The sequence below is a fragment of the Vespula pensylvanica genome, chromosome 9, assembly GCF_014466175.1.
Source record: "Vespula pensylvanica isolate Volc-1 chromosome 9, ASM1446617v1, whole genome shotgun sequence".
NCBI classification, from domain to species: domain Eukaryota; kingdom Metazoa; phylum Arthropoda; class Insecta; order Hymenoptera; family Vespidae; genus Vespula; species Vespula pensylvanica.
Genome location: NC_057693.1, coordinates 7593697 through 7616914, shown reverse-complemented (window position 1 = coordinate 7616914; position 23218 = coordinate 7593697). Strand labels below are relative to the sequence as shown.

The following is a 23218-nucleotide window of genomic DNA, read 5'->3' as shown; positions in this document are numbered from 1 at the left end:
TCACCCCATTATCAACCCCGTTTCCTTAAAAATCACCATGAATCGAGATACGCTGGTTATCGATATATATACCATTGTTAAGAAGAAGAAAAAAAAAATAGATCGACGCGAATTCTTGAGAAAATTCTCTCTCTTTCTTTTTCTCTTTCTTTTTCGTTTTCTGACACGTACGCGTGCGTAGAAATCGAACGGTAGACTGACTGTCCTCTGACAGAGTAAACGTCTTAAAATTCGCCAGAGGATATATATGTGGTTGTCGGTCGAACGATAAGCGGCTATGTCGTCGAGGAAATGATGTGTATTTTTCGAAATAAACAACGAAGGAGAATGAGTAAGCCGAGCTCGAACGAACGTTCGTTCGTTCTAAGGGGGAAAAAAAAAAAAAGGAAAAAGAGAAAAAGAAAAAAATTGTCTTCTTATCGAAGGAATAGTTTTGCCAATCTTTCGACACGTTTGACCGGTCGCGACATACGAATTAAATGAATCATTATAATTATCTAATCGGATGTCAATAATATTCTACTTATTAATATTTTATATTTAAATAAAAAAATATATATATACATATATACGTGTGTATCTGTATAATAGTAATCATATAGATAGATATCTATAGATTAATGTTGTAATAATAGCAATAATTACTATTTAATTAATATTAATAATTACTGGTATTAATTCTATATGTTTAATGCCATTGTAGTATTATATATCGAAAATGTATAACATTGTATTAAACAACGTTATTATTACCATTATTACATCTTACTAATGCATATTGATTTAGATAAAGATTATTAAAAGAAATTTCTAAATTACGTATTGACCAATCCAATATTTGTACTAGACTAGCATTAGAATACGATCGTTTATTATTTCAATTATCGCGTTTAATCATCGCCTAACAAAAGACCAATCCGATGAACAAGTGCTTACGATAATTGCAGTACGATGATCACGTGATTATTACCATCGTTTTAAATTTCCCGCTTCTTTCCTTCTCTTTTTATACACATACACACACGCATATATATTCTTTTTCTCTACTTTTTTCCCTGTTGATGATTTTTAAACGATTCAACGCGACGTTTTCTCGTTCGTAAATGCTTTACGACGAGTATGTAATAGAACGGTATCACGTATTTACACTTACGTACATATATTATACGTATCAACGTTCGAAAATATATATTACAAGCTATATATATATACCATTGGTATACGTAAACGACGTACACCATGCAGTTTAATTCGCAACTACGGCACTTAATCACGCTTCTTGCTACTTAACGGTGTTAGCTCGTTTGGTACCGGACGAATTTCCGTAAGACGAAACTTTCGAAAGTACGGGATTAGTTTGAGAAATTTTTTTTTCCTCGTTTCTCTCTTTCTCCCTTTCTACTATTATCCCTTATCCTTCTCCCTCACCGTCTTCTTATTACGAAATGTAATTAACAAAGGTTCACATAGATATTAATCAATCTGATTGAAACGATCCTCTCTATTATTCAAATAATTACATTTTTAAATCAGTCAGTCGGCTTATGGAGTAAAAAAGAAAGAAAGAATGAAATGGAATCCAAAATGGCGGAATGCATTCTAACCAATTCCATGAAACAATTCGCACGTTATTTCTCACAAAATGTAATTAACAAACGTTCACTTAGATGTTAATCAATTTCATTAAAATTATCACATTAAATAATTACAACATTTTAAATTAGTCAGGTCATATAGCAAACGGAAAAAAAGAGAGAGAGAGAAAAGAGGAAAAAAGAAGAAGAAGAAAAAAGGATCCAAAATGGCGGAAGTTATTCTAATGAATTCTATAGAGCAATTCACACGATTTTTTTTAAAAGCCATAAAACGTGACGGTGACGAATTCACTAAGATTCGTATTAACTACACACACATACACACACACGCGCGTATTTATAGAAAAAGAGAGAGAGAAAGAGAGAGCATTGCATTTAGTATTATATACATGAATAGAAACGTACGTGCATTCATGCGTGCCCTGAGAGCGTACGGACGCACCCAAGAGATCACTGAGGCGACAAAGAGCTCTCGTTGATGAGAAAGAGAGAAGGAGGACAAGAGGATGGAAGAGAGGAGAGGGACATCGAATAATCGTACGTGGTTCAGATGCTTCGGACTAGGATGGTTCTTCCGGTGAGGGCATATCCGGTGCTTCAGACAATGCTCGAGCGATGATCGTATCAGGAGTCTTATGGATAACGGCTCTCAAAGTTTAATTCGTGACAACGTCAATGTAGTTTTGTATTAACCCTTTGTCAAATTGTTTTTCGAATAATCGACCTGATATTTAAAAATTTGTTTAATCCCCTGGAACCAATTTCGTAAACGTAAAACCGATCTATTTTAAACACTTATATCTCACATTTAATCGCGTTAGATTAAATTCAACGAAATTTTATTAATAATAAATCATTTGTTTAAATGAAAAATATTAAAAACGGCATGTCTTATTAACGTGATATTTTAAATAACATTATTAGAAGTCTTGGAAGTCGTGGAGAAAAATTATCGATAAAGTAGATTACTTCTATCGAGTCGGTTAAATAGATATCTGTTAACGTTCGTCGGTAAGTTTGAGATACCGTCGATCTGTTATCGACTGAATCTATTAAACAAAAAAAGAAGACATTGTCTGAAGAATTCTAACCGGTGAAAGAAAAAATAACATTCGGACTTAATACCAATAATGTAATAAAGTTTTCGAACGAAAGTATGAAGTTTAAGAAATAAAAATAGGATAAAAAGTGATCTATTTTACCGACAAACGATGACACAACTATCACACTATAGATCGTTTTCGACGTGATAGATAAATCAACAAGGACTCTCTCACCTATCGGAGATGCGGTGTTGGCTTCCCGGAGGCTGACAGTTTCTGGCTCGACAGCTGCTTCATCTTCTTCTATTAATGGGGGTGGTGGTGCCAAAGGTCGTGATTCGTAACCCCAATGTTGCCGGAATGCACGTGCGCCACCGTCCAACCGTACTCGTGGTAATTCCACGAACATTGCGTCTCCCAACTAAAAAAAAATACGAAGCAAAATAAAACGAATACTAATAATAATGATGATAAATAATGAATAATAATAGTAATAATAAATAAAAAATCACAAATTTGATCATGTTTTTTTGCGTCTTTAAAGTGCAATTAATGATCGTTCGAAAAAAATATACAAAGTTGCTGACACTCACGTAATATCGAATCACGTCCATCTTTGATCGAATATCGAACCAGATCCAAAGGATCGTTTACGCGCGCGCACGAGAGAGAAAGAGAAAGAGAGAGAGAGAGAGAGAGAGAGAGAGAGAGAGAGAGAGAGAGAGAGAGAGAGAGAGAAGGATAAAGAAAAAGGAGAGCGTTGTCCGCATAAAGAGACGTGCAAGAAGCCGAGCAACGACTGGAGCGTGTCTGGCGGTTTATCTTAAAATACCGTAGATTGACCTGATGACTTGATGACGTCACTAATTAGAGCTCGTTGTACGGAGAACGCATAGTGTCGCGTAAAATTCAAAGGAAGAACAAATTTTACCATCTTTTACCATTTTTTTTCCATCCTTTCGCTCCCATTCAACCCACCTCTCTCTCTCTCTCTCTCTCTCTCTCTCTCTCTCTCTCTCTCTCTCTCTCTCTCTCTCTATCCATCTATCTATCTCTCTAACAAACGAAATTATTCATTTCAATTTGTTTCCTATAAATTTTAATGGAACGCTTTCCGCACAGTAATCTAATAATTATATACATATATATACGATAGACTGAATGAATGCATTTACGTGTATAAAAGAGAGATAGATAATTACAGATAGAGATGGAGAGAGAGAGAGAGAGAGAGAGAGAGAGAGAGAGAGAGAGACAGAGAGACAGAGAGACAGATATTCTGCATTATAGATGGAAATATCGCGTTGATAATAACGCTTCTCTGATCATGGCATTTTGCGAGTTCGCAGCGTGACAAGGACAACGATGACGACGATGACGACTATCCTATTTCAATATAACAGCATACCGGCAGTATCAGTTCTATATGTGATATTCGTTTATCATCCCAAATCTCCACGCATCAAATTTTACTCTCCCTCTGTCTCTCCCTTCTTCCCATTCTCTCTCTCTCTCTCTCTCTCTCTCTCTCTCTCTCTATTCTTCTATTTTTTATTTTATTAATAACAACATTCGCAACTAGTTAACACCGTTCGTTAAACGTAACGATGAAATTTCATTGGGAATTTTCACGGTTAAATAATTCCACGATTTATCATACAAACCGGCTCGTTTTAATCAATTTAATTTCTAGAAAATCATTAGCTGCCAACGTTCATTCAAACGTTATCATCATTAGAAACTGTTATAGTAGAATATAAAAATCTATTGTTCTTTCTTTTTATTTTTTTTTTTTTTTTAACATACATGTACGTGTTAAATAACGTAATGTTTAAAAAGAAAAAACTTTAAAAACATGATCTCACATCCGATCCCAAAGTTCTTTTTGAACGTCGTTTGAACGTCGTTCATGAACATTTAATACAGATGTCGAACGGGAGTTCGCGACTTGACGCGTGAAAAAGAAGAAAGAAAAAAGAAAGAGAAACGGAAGAAAAGGAAGAGAAGAAATGCGACCAAACGATCTCTAGATTTCGCCGAAAGTTCAAACGAAACGCTACGGACAACTTTTCGGACTCTAAGCTTCTAATGACCGTGACGATCGACCACAGATGAACAAGCAAGGACCGTAACTCGTAGTTAACTCATTAGGCTGTGATTAGCGACTAGTCGCGAACAAGAACGAGTCAAATTGCAGGAACACGCACACGTGAAAACGTGCTTGAAGTACCGACGACGACAATGACAACGAAGACGATGAAGACGACAACTATAAGATAGTAATATAGTGATGGTGGTGATGGTAGTGGAGGGTGGTAATAACGATGATGGTGTTAGTGCAGCAGTTACCAATTAGTATGTACCATCTTTCCTCTGTCCACATGTACACACATTTACATATCTATATACATACATACACTTACATATATACATGAAATAGGCATACACACAGACAGACAAAACAGATAGTAGACATGGACAATGTTCTAACCAAAGTCGAAACAACATTCTGACCTCGTTTTCTCTATGGAACGTAACGTATATTAGCATGATCATTGCAACCAACGAATTCCAGGAGACAAGTGCTAAAGTTTTATAGGCCAACTCGAACCAATAAGTTGATCACGCTTTATTCGCGTTCTGTCGTCGTCGTTTCTCCATTCTATTTAATACGATTATAATATTTGTTATTCTTACGATAGTTTAGTTCCTACTTTTTTTCTTTCTTTTCTTTTCTTTCTCATTTAGTCACACGCAAAAGAATTATTGATGTATATATATATATATATATATGGATTTTTATGAGGATTTTTTGTTGAGCTCGTAATCTTTTTTTTTTTCTTTAATTTAAAGAAAATAAACAAAAATATAAGAAAGAAGGAAAAACTAATTCAAGATATTCGTTTTTATAAGAATTCGTTTTCAGGAATCTACGTGTACGTAGAATAAAAGATATAAAATATTCTTCACGGAAGCTAACTTCGTGTCAAAGGTAATTAAAAAAATTCTAATGCGTCAGTCCCGTTGTGACAATTTTTTTTTGTATATATACAAAAATTGATATATATATATATATATATATATATATATATATAAAAGAAAGAAAGAAAGAAAGAAAATTGAAGCTTGAAAAATAATACTATTATTTTATCTCTTCCTCTATATACTCATAAATCCTTAATCAATTTTCTTCTACTTCCCTTTTTGTTGAACACAAAGAAAGAAAGGAAAGAAAAGAAGAGAAAAGAAGAAAAAAAGAGAGAAAAAAAAAAGATCCATTCCGTAACACCCCTAAACTCCTGAACTTTTTCCGTCCTTTATCATCAAAGGTAGAAACCCTTCGAACGTGATTCGTGCCCCGCATGAAAAATGTCTAACAGCTACGATGAAGATAAAGAAGATCAAGAGGAAGAAGATGAAGAGGAAGAAGATGAGGAAGAAGAAGAAGAAGAAGAAGAAGAGGAAGAAGAACAAGAGGATGAAGAAAAGGACGACGAAGGGAGCGAACCTTTGCTGAAGGGCACAAATAAAGAGACTACGTGCAAGGAAAAACGAAGAAGTGTGCCAGATCGATGCAAGAAGGGTAGAAGCTTATCAGGCGCAATGGAATGATGTTTTAAGATGGGAATGAGAAATAGAGATAGAAAGGGATGGATAAATATATATATATATATTTATCTCTATCTCTTTCTATATGTGTGTGTGTGTGTCTTTTTATCTCTCTCTCATATATATATTATATATATATATATATAAATATAAATATATATATATCTTTTACATATATATATAAAAGAAATATATATACCTTTCTATATATATATTTATATTTATATTTATATATATAATATAATTATAGCATATATAGATAATATATATATATATATATATATATATATAATTCTATATATATATGTGCGTGTAGAAACAGAGAGAAAGAGAGAGAGAGAGAGAGAGAGAGAGAGAGAGAGAGAGAGAGAGAGAGAGAGTTCGATGACGATTAGATGAACGATGAGATTGCATTAAATGATACAACTAACGCGTATACGTGGAGAGAAAGCGTATAAGAGGTTTCGAGGATTTCAGGAAAATAAGAACGAGAAGAGGAGATCCTCTTTTCATGAGTTTGCTGACTCGAGGATAAGCGATAAGGTCATGAGAGGTCGAAGAAATGACGACAACGTGTGCCACTTGCTACAATGTCAGCATCGGCGACAGCAGCAACAGCAATTTGCATGTTTCTGACTGGTATTTTTTTTTCTTTTTTCTTTTTTTTTTTTTTTTTTTGAAACGTGGTCGAGAAAAATGAAAGAGAAAAAGTAGAAGAAAAAATAAAAATTTTGTTTTCGTTAAAATATAATCAACTTCAAAAATTGCGAAACTTTGATATTTAACTGTTTTTTTTTTCTTTTTTTTTTTCTTTTTTTTTCTTTTTTAATGTACAAAAGAAAAAACTTTTTATCGTCAAATAAATACGTTCGTTCTTCTTCGTTTTATTCAGATAAGAATAAAATACAATCGTTATATCGATAAAATATCATTTGCGTTATTTCGTAAACGATAAAGAAGTTATTTGGATTTTGGAAAAAAAAATTTTGGATTTTGTTTCTTTTTCTCTTCTTTCTTCTCTCCGTTTCCTTTTCTTCTTCAAGAAATGCATTTTCAAATACACATATACATCAAAACACCAAAGAAAACACTATAAACGGGAAAGTTTATGCGATTGAAAAAGAAAAAAAAAAAAAAAAACAGAAAAAAAGAATGAAATCAATTGAGAAGAATTTGAGAGGAAATTTTTTTTTGTAGACAAACCTTGTTCTGAGACTTGAACATGCAGGCGGTCCCGGCAAAGAGCTGCGTCCAAGGAAAGATACAATTGGGATTACTACCGACGATTAAACGAGGATTGTTATCGAAAAAAGAGAAGAGAGAAAAAAGAGAGAGAAAAAAATAAACAAAAAAAAAAAAAGAAAGAAAGAAGAAGAAGAAGAAAAATGATCAACTCGAAACTAAAACCCAACAAAATTTGCAACAAAATGAAAAAGTCGTTTAAATATACTCGCATTTGTCCATTATCGATTGGACGACCTGTTGAACGCTGATGGAAAATTCGATTGTATCGTTCGTTAAGGTCGAATAGTCGAATAAATAAACACACGCACGTTATATCGTTTCATCATTATATTTATTATTCTATTTCATTCTACTGGATTGTTTCGTTCGAAATTGATTGAATTTATAAATTTCGAGTGTGTGTGTGTGTGTGTGTGTGTGTATATATATATATATAAAATAGTCAAACAAAAATTAGAATTCAACAAAAATAAAGTCAATAGATAATACTTCGTTATTTGTTATCACTCACGATAAAATATATCAATTATATTTATTAATAAAAACTATTACATCGCTTTTTCTTTCTTTCTTTCTTTCTTTCTTTCTTTTTTTTTTGTTTTTTAAATAAAATAAACCTGAACGAACATTTTCATTCGATAAAAATTTCTGCTTTAAATACATCCTACACACGCGCGCACGCGCATATAGATAAACAATTAAAAGTCAAAGTTTTAAAAAATAAAGGAAAAAGAAATTACAAGAAAATAATTGATGGAAAAGAAGAAAAGAAAAAAGAAGAAACGTCCCTTATTCGAAGGTACTTAACGGAGACACCTCCGTTGAGTTAACGCGATTAATAATCACGATTAAGACAAACCGTTCGAGCTAGTATGAAAAATTTATACGAGTACTCGAGCTACGAGAGAAACGACGATATTACGAGTGGGACCTCTTCAAGGGCGGCCGATTAATTTAGCTGCGAGCGAGAGACATTAATTACGTGCGTCATCGTGCGATTAATTATGCTGCTTTCCTTCCCCTAACTTGCGGGCGAGCACTCATCTCTCTCCCTCTCTCTGTCTCTCTCTCTCTCTCTTTCTCTCTCTGTTCTCTATCTCTGTTTCTCTACGTGGAAGTGTTTAACTAGGTGTTGCATGGATACAACAAATCTCATTTCTCTCTCTCTCCTTCTCTCTCTTTCTCTCTCTCTTCTCCTATATCTTCTCTCTCTCTCTCTCTCTCTCTGTCCCTCTCTCATAAACAAGTAGAAAACTTTCTGTACAACTTTCTCGAGACCCACTGACTACTATCCAGAGGATACCTTTCTATTATTTTTATTTCCATATTATTTCTTTTTTTTTTTTCTGTTTCGTATCTCTTGACCTTTTTTTTTATTTTTATTTTTATTATTATACTTCTGTATATGATTTTGTTATTACGTTTTTTTTTCTATTATTATTCGTTTCTTTTGCTTCGTTCGTTCCTTTTACTCGAACGTAGATAAAAAAAAAAAAAAAAAAAAAAAAAAGAAAAAAGGAAAATAAGAAAAGAAAAAGAAGATACACCGAGAGTATCGATAAAGTCAGATATTTTTAACTTTCGATCTAACTCTAAACCAATGAGAAGAGAGAAATCGTTCGGGAAAGATTTATCTTGACTAACGATTACTTACGACTCCATTCATAAATCTTTTCTTTTTATCGACGACTATCTTCTTTCCGTTGAAAGCGTACAGACGGCACCGTGAGAACTCACGATCGAGTTTTAAGAAGAAAAAGAGGAGGAAGAAGAAGAAGAAGAAGAAGCAGCAGCAACATGAAGAAGAAAAAAAAAGTGAAAGAAAAAAAGATGAGAAAAGAGAAAGAAAAAAATCTACGAAATTTCTTCCTCGTTGATTTGAATCATCCATCTACGTTCGAGCTCTATCTATTTCGAGAATTAGAGAGTAACTGCAATATTTTTTTTTTTTTTTTTATAATCGTACGAGTTACAGTATTCTGTACGTCATTTTTTTTCTACACACACACACACACACACACACACACACACACACACATATTATTTTTCTACATTATATATACATATTTCTAAATATATATATTATTTATTATAATGTTCATATATTTTTTCATATATAAGTTTTCATATTATTATATTCCTTCTCTTTTTTTTAAACTTTTGAAATTATCCTTTATTTCATATACATGAAGAATAATTTACATTAATAATATACATTAATACAACTATTATTCTCACGAGTTCCACCCATTCCCTATCCTTACACGTTCGTAACGAAAAAGAAATAACATTTTCGTCATGATCAAAAATATTTCTACGAATTTCATCGAGTGTCTGTTCTTCAGGGACTATTTCTACTTTCTATGAAAAAATGAATCTATATATAGAGTAAGAGAGACAGAGAGAGAGAAAGAAAGACAGAGAAATCTTCTCACGAGGGAAAAGAGTTGAAGAGTATACGAAAAGAAGAGGCAGAGCCGATTTATATGGCAGAGTAGTGAAAAGATAAAATGAAAGATAGAGATCCTTTGCTAGTGCAAAAGTCTCTTAGGATTTCTTACATTGGGGATGATACTGCGAGGATCCTTTCCTCAAAAGGATTTCATATCCAAGTTGTTCGGATCAATGTCGAACCCTAAAGAACTTCTCTCTTCCCTTTCATGCGTACGCGTAACGAAAAATGCGTTTCACACCTCTAACCCTCTAAACTCGCTTCTTATTCTAGATAGTCGAATGGGAGAGATGGTGGCAAGAGAGACGAAGGTAGGAAGAAAAAAAATTCTGAAAAAAGAAGGAAAAAAAAAATATACGAGAAAAGGAAAGGACCTTCCTCTTCACGATGAAATCTTTTCAACGTGGATGGAACTCCGATCGAATTCGTCTTAACAGATATTTTTTCCTCTTTTTTTTTTTTTTTCTTTCCTTTCGAACGAAATGAAACGACACGAATAAGATGATTAAAAAAGATTTCATAATTCGTTCCAACGAAGATTCCAAAAAAAAAAAAAAATGAACAAGTAAAAAATCGTGAATTTGAAAATTCGTGTATTTATTTTTACTACCTCGGAAGTAAGGAAAAGATAAAGAAAAGATTAACGCTGAGGTAACTGAAGTTTCTTGAGAAATGGATTATTAATCGATTAATCGATCTTTCTTTTTATTTTTATTTTTTTATTTATCGCAAATTAGAAAAAAAAAAAGAAAGAAAAGAAAAAGAAAGGAGAAAGAACTGTATCGAAAATTTACTTATCCGTCGCGTGTAAATAAATTTTGTATTTCTCTCGAATAATTAATGAAATCGATTGAAGAACGATCGAACGTATAAATTATAAAAATAAAAAGGTTCTATTTAAGATAGATAGATGCATTGTAATATTACTCGTATCAAATGATAACTTCGAAACGTTTTTCAAAGTGAAAAGCAATATGGATCGGTCGATAAGGAAGCTAAGGATGGAAGAACCACCATCTAGAACGAATCGAAAACGGGGAAGGCTGCTATTATCAAGGGGTGGAAGACACAAAGGGTATAGATATATTTCTTGCCCTCTCTCTATCTAGATACCCAACGTGCATAATTTATCGTTAGGGGGATCAAGTTCACTCGTGCGTATCGAGTAGTCTAGCCTACTCTCTCCTTGCTAGACCTAGGGAATTCTACCCTTAAAATTGGCCGACAAACGTCTGGCTTTAACCATCCTACTACTACTAGTTCGGAGAGATTCTCAGGAAATGAGTTATATCGAGAGTCTACCTACTCGGATGATACAAATTAATAATGACTAAAAGTTTTACTCTTTTCAATAAGCTTATTATCGATTGTACAAAAGAAGAGGATAAAATAAAAATAAAATATTTTCTTATCCAATTTATCCGACGTGAAATATTATCTGTATCAGCTGGTGATCGTGAAAGTGTTCTTCATTGATAAATCGATAAATTAAAAAGAAGAAAAAAACAAACAAATAAGAAAATAAAAAGAAAAATTATTTCATTGCTCAATTAATTAATTATGCGCAATAACTGAGATTTCTTTCTTTCATTTTTCTTTTTTTTTTTTTTTTATTATTACGCATACAAAATCCAACCATTAATCTCAATTGGATAGTCGTAATAAATTCTCTTTAAAATTACTTAATGGCGAGAAAAAAGAAGGAAAGACGGAGATAATATTACGAAGTTACACGATATTAAAGAAAATTCAAACGGAAATATTCACGTCAAAAATCTTGTTTGTTTGTTAATTTGAGAAAGATTCCCCGTCCCCCCCCCCAAAAAAAAAAGAAAAAATAAAGATAAACAAAATGTAAAAAAAGAAAAGAAATCAAGCTCAAAAGCAAATTGATCATTGCACCTTGTATCTTTGAAGTAAGATTACGTTGAAGACACACGAAGTACAGATTTTTGAATCTCCCTTTCTCGAATGCGATTACATAGAGACGAGAAATGACGTATTTTCTAAGAGAAAGGAGAAGAGAGAAAGAAAGAGAGAAAGAAAGAAAGAAAGAAAGAAAGAAAGAAAGAGTAAAAGAACAGGAGGAGGAGGAAGAAGAAGAAGAAGAAGAAGAAGAAGAAGAAGAAGATAAAAGAAGGTGCGCGCTGATCTTGATAGAGTAATAACAAGGCACGGCCACTGTAAGAAGAGATGCGAGTGGTTAGATGAGAGGACTTGAAAAGAGGGTGAGGGTAGACAGGTGATGAAGATTACTGTTACCCGACGGCTAGATCCAAGTCAAATCTTCTCTACTCTAATCGTACCTCGATGTACCACTCTCCTTGACTCGATGTTCTTTACGACACGGAGACATAAATATAATAATAAGAAAAGATCTCTCTCTCTCTCTCTTTCTATTTCTCTGTCTCTCTCTATCTATCTATCTACCTTGACGAAGTTGGTCTGACCAAACACTGGCTGTAACTACACAGACTACAAATACTCCAACTTGTCTGACTAGAATTATCACTGTACCATATGTATGTTTTCAAGTTTATACATACATATAGACATGACTCAATGTATGATTTATTTTTGTAAAAATTTTCGTAGAAAAAGAAAAAGAAAAAGAGAAAAGGAAGAAGAAGAAGAAGAAGAAGAAGAAATATACTAGTTTGTAATGTATACAGATTTAATTTACACATGCTTCGCTTTTATCTTTAAAAATATTTGAGGATTCAAAATGTGTGTGATTTGTTCTTTACAGAGATTGATAAAAAAGAAGAAGGAAAAGAAAAAGGAAATATTAAACAAATCGTGAATATAATCGATGGAAAAATAAGATCATCCTAATGTTTCGTTTATTATAATTTTGCGATAGTCGTCGATCGATGCAAAATTTGAGCAAAGAAATGATAGATAATTTTTTTTTTTTTTTGAACTATTATAGAGTTATTATATTATTGAATGTAACAGGGAGAGTAATCCTTGTTTAAAAGGTGTCCATATTATACCGTAGTATCATGTGTATGTACATATGTAAGATATATACATACACATACATATACATACATATATACATATATACATATATGCAAAAGTACCGTAAAAAGCCGCAGGATAATCCGAGAGAATTGGAAAGGCTTTTAGTAGGGTGAAATCTACTCACCGCCATGTCCTCGCTCCTGTAAGCTGTGAGGGTCTGTTCGTCCTGCAGGAGCACGCAATAACAAGGTTCCCAACATGCCTCGCCTGCGGATTCTCCGGCACAGCACTCGGCCTCTGAGCATCAGAACAAAAAAAGAAGAACATCCTTTTACAAATCTTTCTTTTCTATCCTCACTTACATTTTTCAGTAATATCCCTAAAAATTCTAGATTTGAAATTTCTCCTTTAACCAACCAACCAACCAACCAACCAACCAACCAACCAACCAACCCTCGTCTCCCTTCCTATTAAAGAAATTCCATGAAAATTTGAAATATTTTTAATTATCAATTTCAAATCTAAAATTTAATTTCATCGATCGATATTAATAAATCCGACGCGATATTTATCTTCGTATATATTTTTTGTAATAATAAAATTACCGTAATAAAAATGTGACCATTGAAATTCCATAGGGAAATTTTGAAACGTCGGATATTCTTATCGAAACAAAGTACAAATAAGAGATCTATCTACCAAAGAAATTATATGTTTGAAAATTTCTAGAGAAATCGGGAGAAGTCAGATCGATCAAAGTTATCGATCACGATTTGATCTACAAGAAAAGTTTCTTTCGTTATCCAGACGTAGTTGTTTTATCCAGGTAATATTTAAAAAACGAAACAAGTTCATTATCCCTAACGAGTCCATAGAAAAAAAAATAAAGAAATAAAATACGAATCCATTATACGATATATCGAGAAAGTCCACTAAGAATCCTTTTATTTCTCTTCCCTTTCTTTTAAATAACAATTAAAAGTAACACGTATGAATGAAAAGCGAGACAAGAGAAAGAAGTATGAGTGTGTGAATATGTGTATGTGCATGTCAAAGAGAAAGAGGGAGAGAGAAAAAGAGAAAGAGAATGAGTGAATGAGTGACCAACTAGAACAGGTGAGAGGTCCTCGAGCATCTTTCGTTCTTAAGAAGAGACCACGAAGAGTCATCCTCCTCCTTGAATAAAAGAGAGACAGAGAGAAAGAGAGAGAGAGAGAGAGAGAGAGAAAGAGAGAAGATAGAAAAAAAAAGAGAAAATAAAACACACGAAAAAGAACAAAAAAAGGAAAGAAAAAAAGAAAAAAAAAAGATATTTAACCGCGAACGAGAGGCGAGTCGCGCGTGTTTCTATCTCAAGGCAAGATTATTTCTGCGGTCCTCATTAGACGCATGCTGGACCAAGCTAGTTCATTACCGGTGATCTTATCTCGGACTTGTTCTTTCACGACCCTTGTCTCCATCGTCCACCGTTCTCTATCTCTATCTCTATTTCTATCTCTATCTCTATCTCTATCTCTTTCTTTCTTATTCACGTACCACTCTTCTTTCCATTCTTCTTTCTCTCTTTTTCTCTCTCCTAGTCTTACTCTACTTTTCTTTCTTTTTTTTTTTTTTTTTTTGATTCTTTACGGAAGAAAAACTACGTCATTGTACGTCGTACTACTTCATTCCTCCCTCTTTCGCTTTTTGTTAATTAATATGCGCGATGTACACCCTAAAGCACGTGCCTCCGCTAAAACACCGATATCTTTATTCATGTAACAAGTATTTCATCTCATTGCTTTTTTTTTCTCTTCTTTTTTCTTTTCTTTTCTTTTTTTTTTTTTTATACAACGTTTCTTTTCTGTCTGTCTCTCTCTCTCTCTCTCTGTCTGTCTGTCTCTTTTTTCTCTACTCCAGCACCAACGTCGCTCATTCACCCACGATCAACGCGTCGGTCAATGAATTTGCTCGAATTAAAATTTCTAATTTGATATTTATTCATGCAATTTGAAATTTGATTGTCAAACGACAGGTGTTGTAATAACTGAACGAGATTATACGATCGGATTATCGTTGAATTTATTTTAATATATAATGAAATTGTATTATTCGTTTTAAAGGATTATACGGATTTCGATTTGAATTGATAAATTAAAGTCAAGTCGAGAATAGTCAAGTTTAATTAAAATTAAATTGAATTCATCTCGAATCGCTCGACTTATACCTTGATATTTTTGTTTTTCGTGATTGATTCTTTTTTTTTTCTTTTTTTTTTTTTCTATTCGTTTTTCCTCTAACGACGTTAAGATAACGTGTTGGAAAAAGATGAAGGATTTCGTAATAGAAAATAACAAATTATCTACAATTATTTCTTCATGATTTCTATTATTAATAATTACTTAATAATAACTGCATAACTATAATCCATACTTTTTTACAAATTTAAAAAAGAAACAATATTCTAATCAAGCATTAATAGTTTAACGAGAGAGGAAAAAAGAAGAAGTCCTTGCAAACTTTTAAAATTTCGCGTCAATTCAGAAGAAGAAAAAAATAAAAAAAGACAACATTACAAGTAACTTTCTCGCTAAAATTTCATAATAACAAAATTGATGACGATGCTTGATCCTTACATTCTTACATATCTCTCCTATTTCAACAATTACGTTTATATTATTCCATATTTACTCATAAAATATCTAATATATTTTCTATTGTATACTCTAAACGAGGAAAAAAAAAAAAAGAAACAGAAATCAAAAATAAGGTCACGCGTACTACGATCGTTAACGAGGAGAGAAAAAACTGGAGGGGGGAAAAAAGAAAAAGAAGAAAAATGGAAAAAGAAAAAAAGAAAAAAAAAAGAAAGATAAAGATAGCGTGTACAATTCTCATTTGAAAAGTTCGTCGAATCAATTATCGACTGGCCGGAAGAAGTTTATGAACTCTTAACGTTTTGCGTTGATCAGCCACGGTGGTTGGTTCTCGTGCTATTGAAAAGATCCTCGTTGCTTCTTTCTCTCTCTCTCTCTCTCTCTCTCTCTCTATTTATCTATCTATCTATCTATCTCTCTCTTTCTTTCTTTCTTTCTTTCTTTCTAACGTTCGACGGAAAGTCTTTGGAGCTTCGCACAAAGGTGTCTATCTGCTTCTGAAAGGATCTTTCTTTCTCCTCCGTCATTTCTTCTTCTTTTTCTTCTTCTTCTTTTCCCTCCAATCTTCTCCCTACCCCTCCTATACCCTCTCCATACCCTACCCTTTTCACCATCTTTCACAGCCGATTCGATATCAAATCACTTCGCTTCGCGGATCGTAATAGTCTTGTGAAAAGTTTGCTTCATAGTTCACGGTCGAGAGACTACAATGAGAGGACTCGGAGAAAATTATTACAGAGAAATTCAGACGATAGAAAATGTATTAAGTTTATCATATGTTCTTGTTGTTGTTGTTGTTGTTGTTGTTGTTGTTGTCGTTGGTCGTTGGTTATTGTTGTTCTTTTTTATTTTCTTTATTATCGTATTACTACATAGTAGATAAATTATATATCTTGGTATATACTTAAAGGTACTTTCGAACGTGATTTTAATATTTTCAAGTATGACATATGTTTAGAGTGAATTGCAATTGATTCATAAGAAAGAGCAATATGTACCACGTAATATAAATAAATTACATGTGTGTGTGTGTGTGTAGATGTAAATGGTTCTAAAAAAAATTACGATGAAAATATTAATTGCAATGAATCATGAAAAAATTGTTTTATGTTTGTATCATTTTTCTATGGAACTAAGTAGTAATAAATAAATTATGTATATTATAAATAATAAAGATTCTTATATCTCATGATTGAAATATATTCATGCATGACATAATATGTCTATAGTAAATTGCAATAAATCATGAGAGAGGAGCATTAGTGAACGTATTTGAAAAGGCTGGTTAGTAAATCTCGTCTCGTCGAAATCTCGAGTAAACTGTACGCTAACGGGAAAACAATTTCCGGATTTTAATGAAGTTTCATCGGACGACGACGTTCGTTTCGAATAATTAATCCCTCTCCCTTTCTCTCTCTCTCTCTCTCTCTCTCTCTCTCTCTCTCTCTCTATCTCTCTCTCTCTCTCTCTCTCTCTTTATTCCATCTTCTCTTTTTAAACATTCTCTAAATCTTGATCTAATATCTTATAGAAACGGTAAATCGTCGATCAATAGAAAATTTATCTTCTCAAAATTATTATTATCGATTAAAAAAAAAAAAAAATTAAAAATTTCTAAAGGATTTCCAAAGATTTTTAAAGAAAAGAATTCATTAAATAAATAATAAATAATATATATATATATAAAAAAAAAGCATTGTGGAAGATAAACTAAAATAAAATTAAAGGAGAGAAGAGAAGACGAAATAAAAAAAGACTCAGCACTTTTGCCGTGACTAAAAGTGACCTATGTATTCGACTGCATTTGACATTTCCATTAAAAAAGAAGCTTGCACAGCTTGCATCTACAACGAAGATACCTACGCAAAATAAATTGCCGAGGACAATGCGACTTTTCTCTCTGATCGAAATCAAAACAATGGAGCTAGATTGGAATTACTCTTCCGTTCGAATCATCTAAATCGTGACCACGTCAAAATCTAAATACATTGGTACGTTCGTACGTACGAAGAAAATGTTTTAACAAGTCCTCAAAACGTTTTATAGATTTCTTTAAAAAATGAAAAAAAGAAAAAACAAACGAGATCATATTATTTCATACATTAAAAAAAATCGAAACAATAAATTATCTATGTATTCTTTATTTACAAAAATATAATTAAGATCTATTGTAAAAGTTATAATCTCTTTTATCTAGTCTACAAAAAAAAAAAAAAAAAGAAAGAAAGAAAAGAAAGGAAAAGAAAAAAAAATTAGACAAGTACGATATATGTTATAATTCATAAAGACGATTTATAAAAAGTCAAATAAGTTTATAACTAATACACTAAATATATGATTCATATAACAACAAATGAATAATTATTTTACACACCTACTTGAAAGATCTTCGAATAGGTTTTGTTTCCAATTAGATAGATGAAGATGAATATGAAATTAGATGGTAATATTCAATAAGAGAGAAAGAAACAAAATAAATAAATAAATAATAATATATCACGATCGTGCTTTTAGATTGATGATAAAAAGACATAAATTAGCTATGACCTCTCTCTCTCTCTCTCTCTCTCTCTCTCTCTCTCTCTCTCTCTCTCTCTCTCTCTCGTTCTATTTCTTTCTTTCGTAATTAACTCTTAACCGTGCTCTTACCGAGAATAGTACGAAATTGAAAATGTAGGTCGGTGCTTTTAAACGAGTGTATATTGTTAGATCCTGGACTAACAGGATATTCGTGGATAAGAATAAAAAAAAAAGAGAGAGAGAGAGAAAGGAAAAAGAAAAGAGAAAGAAAAACGGAAGAAATGAGTAAGAGAGAGAGAGAGAGAGAGAGAGAGAGAGAAGCGAGACGTGAGATTGTCATTAATGGCATCCATGGAGATATCCAAAAATACGATCGCAAAGAGCGAAGCCAGATGGGTCAGAGAACCTCGTGATAATATTTATCTACAGTCGACGAACCGTGGATCGATTTATAAGTATACGCCGAGTTCTCGAACGATTCGACCCAAGAAAGAGATCGTATAACGCGAATCTTCTATTATTAAGTAACCACTAATTCGCGTGTAATAAAAAAAAAAAAGGAAAAGAAAATGTGAGATCGATTATTTTCCTTCTTCAAAAAAATCCGAACGATTTATAATTCTGAACGATTTCTTTCCTTTTACTTCTTTATTTCTTTTCTCTTCCTTTTCATCGTGATAAAGAGAAAAGAAGAAAGAATAGGGAGAAAAAAAGAAAAATACTCACGTCCCACGTTTGATCCATTTTCCGATAACGAATGAGAATTAATACGTTTTGAATGAAATAGAAATGATTACGAAGAAAAAAATTAATCATCCGCAGATAAGATCGAAGCTGATTCAATTAATTATCTTCCACATTCGTAGTAGATAAATAATCTCTGTGAAATATCTTTATAGCGATATAAAGAACGAATTTCTCTTCTTTCTTTCTTCGTTTCGTTTTGGAAAAGAAGGGAAGAAAATAGAAAAGTAATAATAAAATTAAATGATGACAATAAAAAAGATAATAATAATAAAAATAATAATAAAACGCACACACGAACAGATCGAACTACTTGTTCGAGTAAACATTATAAAAGTTATTATCGTAATAAGTATTATCTCATGCAAAAAGCATTTTGTTCCGAGTTGTACAAAGATGATTTTTTATATCTATTCGCAGAGATAAAGAGTTTCACATGTTGGAGGAAACATACTTTCCAGGAAATCGAAGATAAAATACGATATATTATAGATCGACCGATCGATCGATTATTCGCCTGAATGAATATATATATATATATATACATACTTAATTAACCAACTACTGATCTGTTTCAATATGATCGTATTAAAACGTGCAGTTATATATCGTTTGTTAGCTCGAAATCGTAAATAAGACGAAGAATTAGTTGGGGAACGCGAGTACCGTTGCTAACATTCCAGTTAGATTCTAACGACGTCCTATTCGATTCGATTCGATTCGATTCGATTCGATTCGATTCGACTCGACTCGATTCGATTCGAGTCAAGTCGAGTCGAGTCGAGTCGAGTCGAGCCGAGTCGAGTAGAGTCGTGAAAGAAACCAAGCCGTTTACGCGTAACGCCAAAGCAATACGAAAGAGAGTAATGGATTGAGAAAGGAGGACGAGAGAGAAGGAAAGAAAGATAGATAGATAGAGATAGAGAGAGAGAGAGAAAGATGTAACGTGACTCGTTTACCTACATCGAAGCGAGAGATCGATCTCTATTCGAACCTACTATCATGTACATATATACGTATGTATATATGTACCTATGTATGTCCATTGAAAATAGTTAAATTCAAATTCCAATTGAAATTCTTCTTCAATTTCTCTTTCTCTATTTTCTAAAAAAAAAACAAAAAAAAAAAGAAAAAAGAATTTTATGTGAATTATTTATCAGAAATCAATGAAGTTATTTATCAGATAGGCCGATAAATATCGAACTCGCGTAATGTCTATTATTACGAATAATTATATCTAAGATAAACATGGCCAATATTTTTTTATCGAACGATCTTACATATTATATTATATCGTATACTATTATGCTATATGCAAAATGCCAAAAAACATAATTCTACTACACTGTATCGTTTGCATCGACAAATATGTGAGAATTCGTGCTAATTAATAGTAGTCGTTTTTTTTTTACTTTTATTTATTTATTTCTTTTTTTTTTTTTTTATTAATTATTTTTTATGCATGTATACGTAAAATACTGAAAATACCTTACGTTGCTTATTGACGAACGCAATACCAAAACTCACTCGTCCATGTATACATACATATACATATATTGATAAGAAATAAAAGTATTATGACGTAAGCAACGAATCGTAGAAAAAAATCTGATCGTCTATTTACGTTGGTCCTTTATAAATATTTGATACGATTTGAGCGATCGGACACGTTCCAATTAAAAAGAAAAAGCAAAAAGAAAAAACGAAGAGAAACGAAGGATAAAAAAAGATCCTATCTTTTTCCATTCCATCTCTCTCTCTCTCTCTCTCTCTCTTCTCTCTATCTATCTATCTATTTATCGATCTATTTCCTTCCTAAATTTTATATAACACTATACAAATAATTTTCTTTTGCAGCCGCTATTTATTCAATCAATAATTCTAAACCATTAATAACTATTTTAAATAAATAATCAGTATTTATAATAAAATATACGTGTAGTAAATATACGTAAGTAAAAATACGTGATATAAACTATACAATCCAAAAACGATCGCAAACGCTTAATCATATGTATCGTATATACCAAAATATCAAAATATTTCTATCTATCGATCATTTATTCTACGAAATAATTAATAAATAATATCAAATAAATTTGTATAAATTTATATACGATATATTATATAATTTGTTATATGATAAATAAATATGATTTTTTTTACTTGCGATGGGTTATATATCTATTTCTCTCTCTCTCTCTCTCTCTCCCCCCCTCTGTCAGGAGCACACGCGCGCGTGCGCGATTTTCTTCGATGATAATTTTTAACCCGCACATCTTCCTACGAGTTAAGAGTTGCAATGCCAAAATCCAAAGAAATAAATCACGAGGACGACAGGAGGACGTCCTTCGAGCAAAGAATACGCCGAGCCGTAGCAGAGTCGCCATTGTATGTTAATGCCGATCGTCCTGTGTCGTTGTCTCTCTCTCTCTCTCTCTCTCTCTCTGTTTCTCTTTCTGTCTTTTTTTCTCAACATATAATACAATAATAATATTAATAATAAACAACGCGACAATAACAATACACAATAACAGTGAAATAAAATTTATCGATCCTCCGTATATTCCTTCTCTTTTTCTCTTTTTTATTATAGATATCCAAGAGACATTAAACTCGTTCAAAAAATGAAAATGTATTTCACGTTTTCATTCGAATCGTAGAGAAAATCACATATTTTATATTTTTATTCGAATTTCACCAAAATTGCGCATTTTACATTTTTATTCGGATAGTAATTATTAGAGCGATATCAAATATCTAAAAGAGCTATTCTTTCGGTACAATTATAAAATTTGTAAAATTAAATAAAGCGGAATTTTCCTGTTGAATTATTCGTTCAATTGACTAACGAGGTTTGTAAAAGAGAGAGGGAAAAAAAAAAAAGAAAAGAAAAGAAAAAGAAAGTGAGGATCATTGACGATCATTGTAATAAACGCCATAATATATAACATCTGAAATCGTATTGAAAAGACGCATAATAATGACTTCGCGAAAAACTTCGCGTCTAATTTTTTTTTTTTTTTTTTAAAGAAACATTTTTCTGAACACGATGAATTATTTTCCTCCTTTCCTTTCCCACCTCTACCTTTTTTTCTAAAGTAAAATGTTTTCGGTGAACGCACATTTCCATATATTTAAAATTTTAAATTCTTTTTCTTTTTCTTTTTGGTATGGTCCGCGTTAATTTAACAAAACTTTTATATTTTTTGCGAATTAAGTTTCACACGACTTTTCTTTTTTTACCTGTACTTTCCTTTCGACACATCCACCGTGTGGAAAGAGAGCAAGAAAAAGATGGAGAAAGAGAGAAAGATACAAATGTACGTATGTATATATATAATTAAAAATAAAAATCTAATAAAAGTATATTCGAGGAATGTTTATAAAATTAAAAATAGCTATATAGCGATAATAAATATATATACATACATATATATATATATATAAAGTATGAAATTTATAATCGCTAAAAAAAGAGAGCGAACGAGAGTGATAGAGAAACAGAGAGAGAGAGAGAGAGAGAGAGAGAGAGAGAGAGAGAGAGAAAGAAAAAAAAAGAGAGAAAAAAAAAAAGCTTAAAGCTTACCAGCACAATAATGGAGGAGAATATGAAGCATGCCAGCATGAATACGCGAGTCGCACCAGGAAGCAGCGTCGACCTGTGGCTCGAAGAGAGAAAGGTCGAGGCCCTCCATGTCGCTCTCGCCGCAGGAATCGCTCAAAGTCTCTGCTCCACCTCCGCCTCCGCTACCACCTCCACCTCCACCTCCACCTCCACCTCCACCTCCGGACAACTCCTCGTTGCTACCGATTTCATCCGACAGCTTTTCGCCGGCGCCTCTGCGACGCCTCGGCGTCAGCGCCATCTCGTACTCTCTTCGAAATATATTCGAAAAATTTCGAATTTTCTTTTTTTTTTTTTCTTTTTCCTTTCTTCTTATTTCCTTGTTTCTCTTTTTTCTTATTTTTCTTGTTTTTTATTTAATTTTTTTTTTTATTATTTCGTTTACAGAAACTACGACGCGAAGAGAGAGGATTACCCTCTTTGTTACTCCTCTTCTTAATCGATATCTCGTTACGTTCACATAACTTTTTGTTTTAATTTTTTTCGTTCGTTTTTCTTCTTCTTCCTCTTTTCTTCTTTCTTTTCTATCTCTTTTCTTCCTTTCTCATTAATTCCATTTACGTTTTCTTCTCGATTTTTCAGCCATGTTTGTTTGATTAGTTTGGTCGATTTATTTCTTTTTTCATCGAATTTGCACGGTGTCGATACGATCGATGAATTGTTATTACATCATTTTACTCCTCCCAGAATTTTTCTTTTAGTTTTCTTTTTACGATTCCGTGTTTTTTTTTTCTTTTTCTTTTTCTTTTTCTTTTTCTTTTTCTTGTTCAAGAGTA

At 32.4% G+C, this 23218-nt stretch overlaps 1 protein-coding gene across 6 annotated transcripts in view; it reads right to left on the bottom strand.

The window, feature by feature from the left end:
- The window catches only part of LOC122631543 (ras GTPase-activating protein raskol), a 105158-nt gene extending 82416 nt beyond the window's left edge, over positions 1-22742 (bottom strand). For 3 of the 6 annotated variants that reach the window (XM_043817347.1, XM_043817348.1, XM_043817350.1), the window contains exons 1-4: positions 22404-22741; positions 13096-13208; positions 7451-7492; positions 2873-3059 (exon numbers count right to left, since the gene is read on the bottom strand). In XM_043817347.1, the coding sequence (XP_043673282.1) occupies positions 2873-3059; positions 7451-7492; positions 13096-13208; positions 22404-22683 (622 nt within the window). In that variant the 5' untranslated portion in view covers positions 22684-22741. Of the gene's footprint in view, positions 1-2872; positions 3060-7450; positions 7493-13095; positions 13209-22403 lie in introns of all 6 variants that reach the window. The other 3 variants (XM_043817344.1, XM_043817346.1, XM_043817351.1) reach the window with 2 other exon arrangements.
- Between the last annotated feature and the right edge of the window lie 476 nt (positions 22743-23218).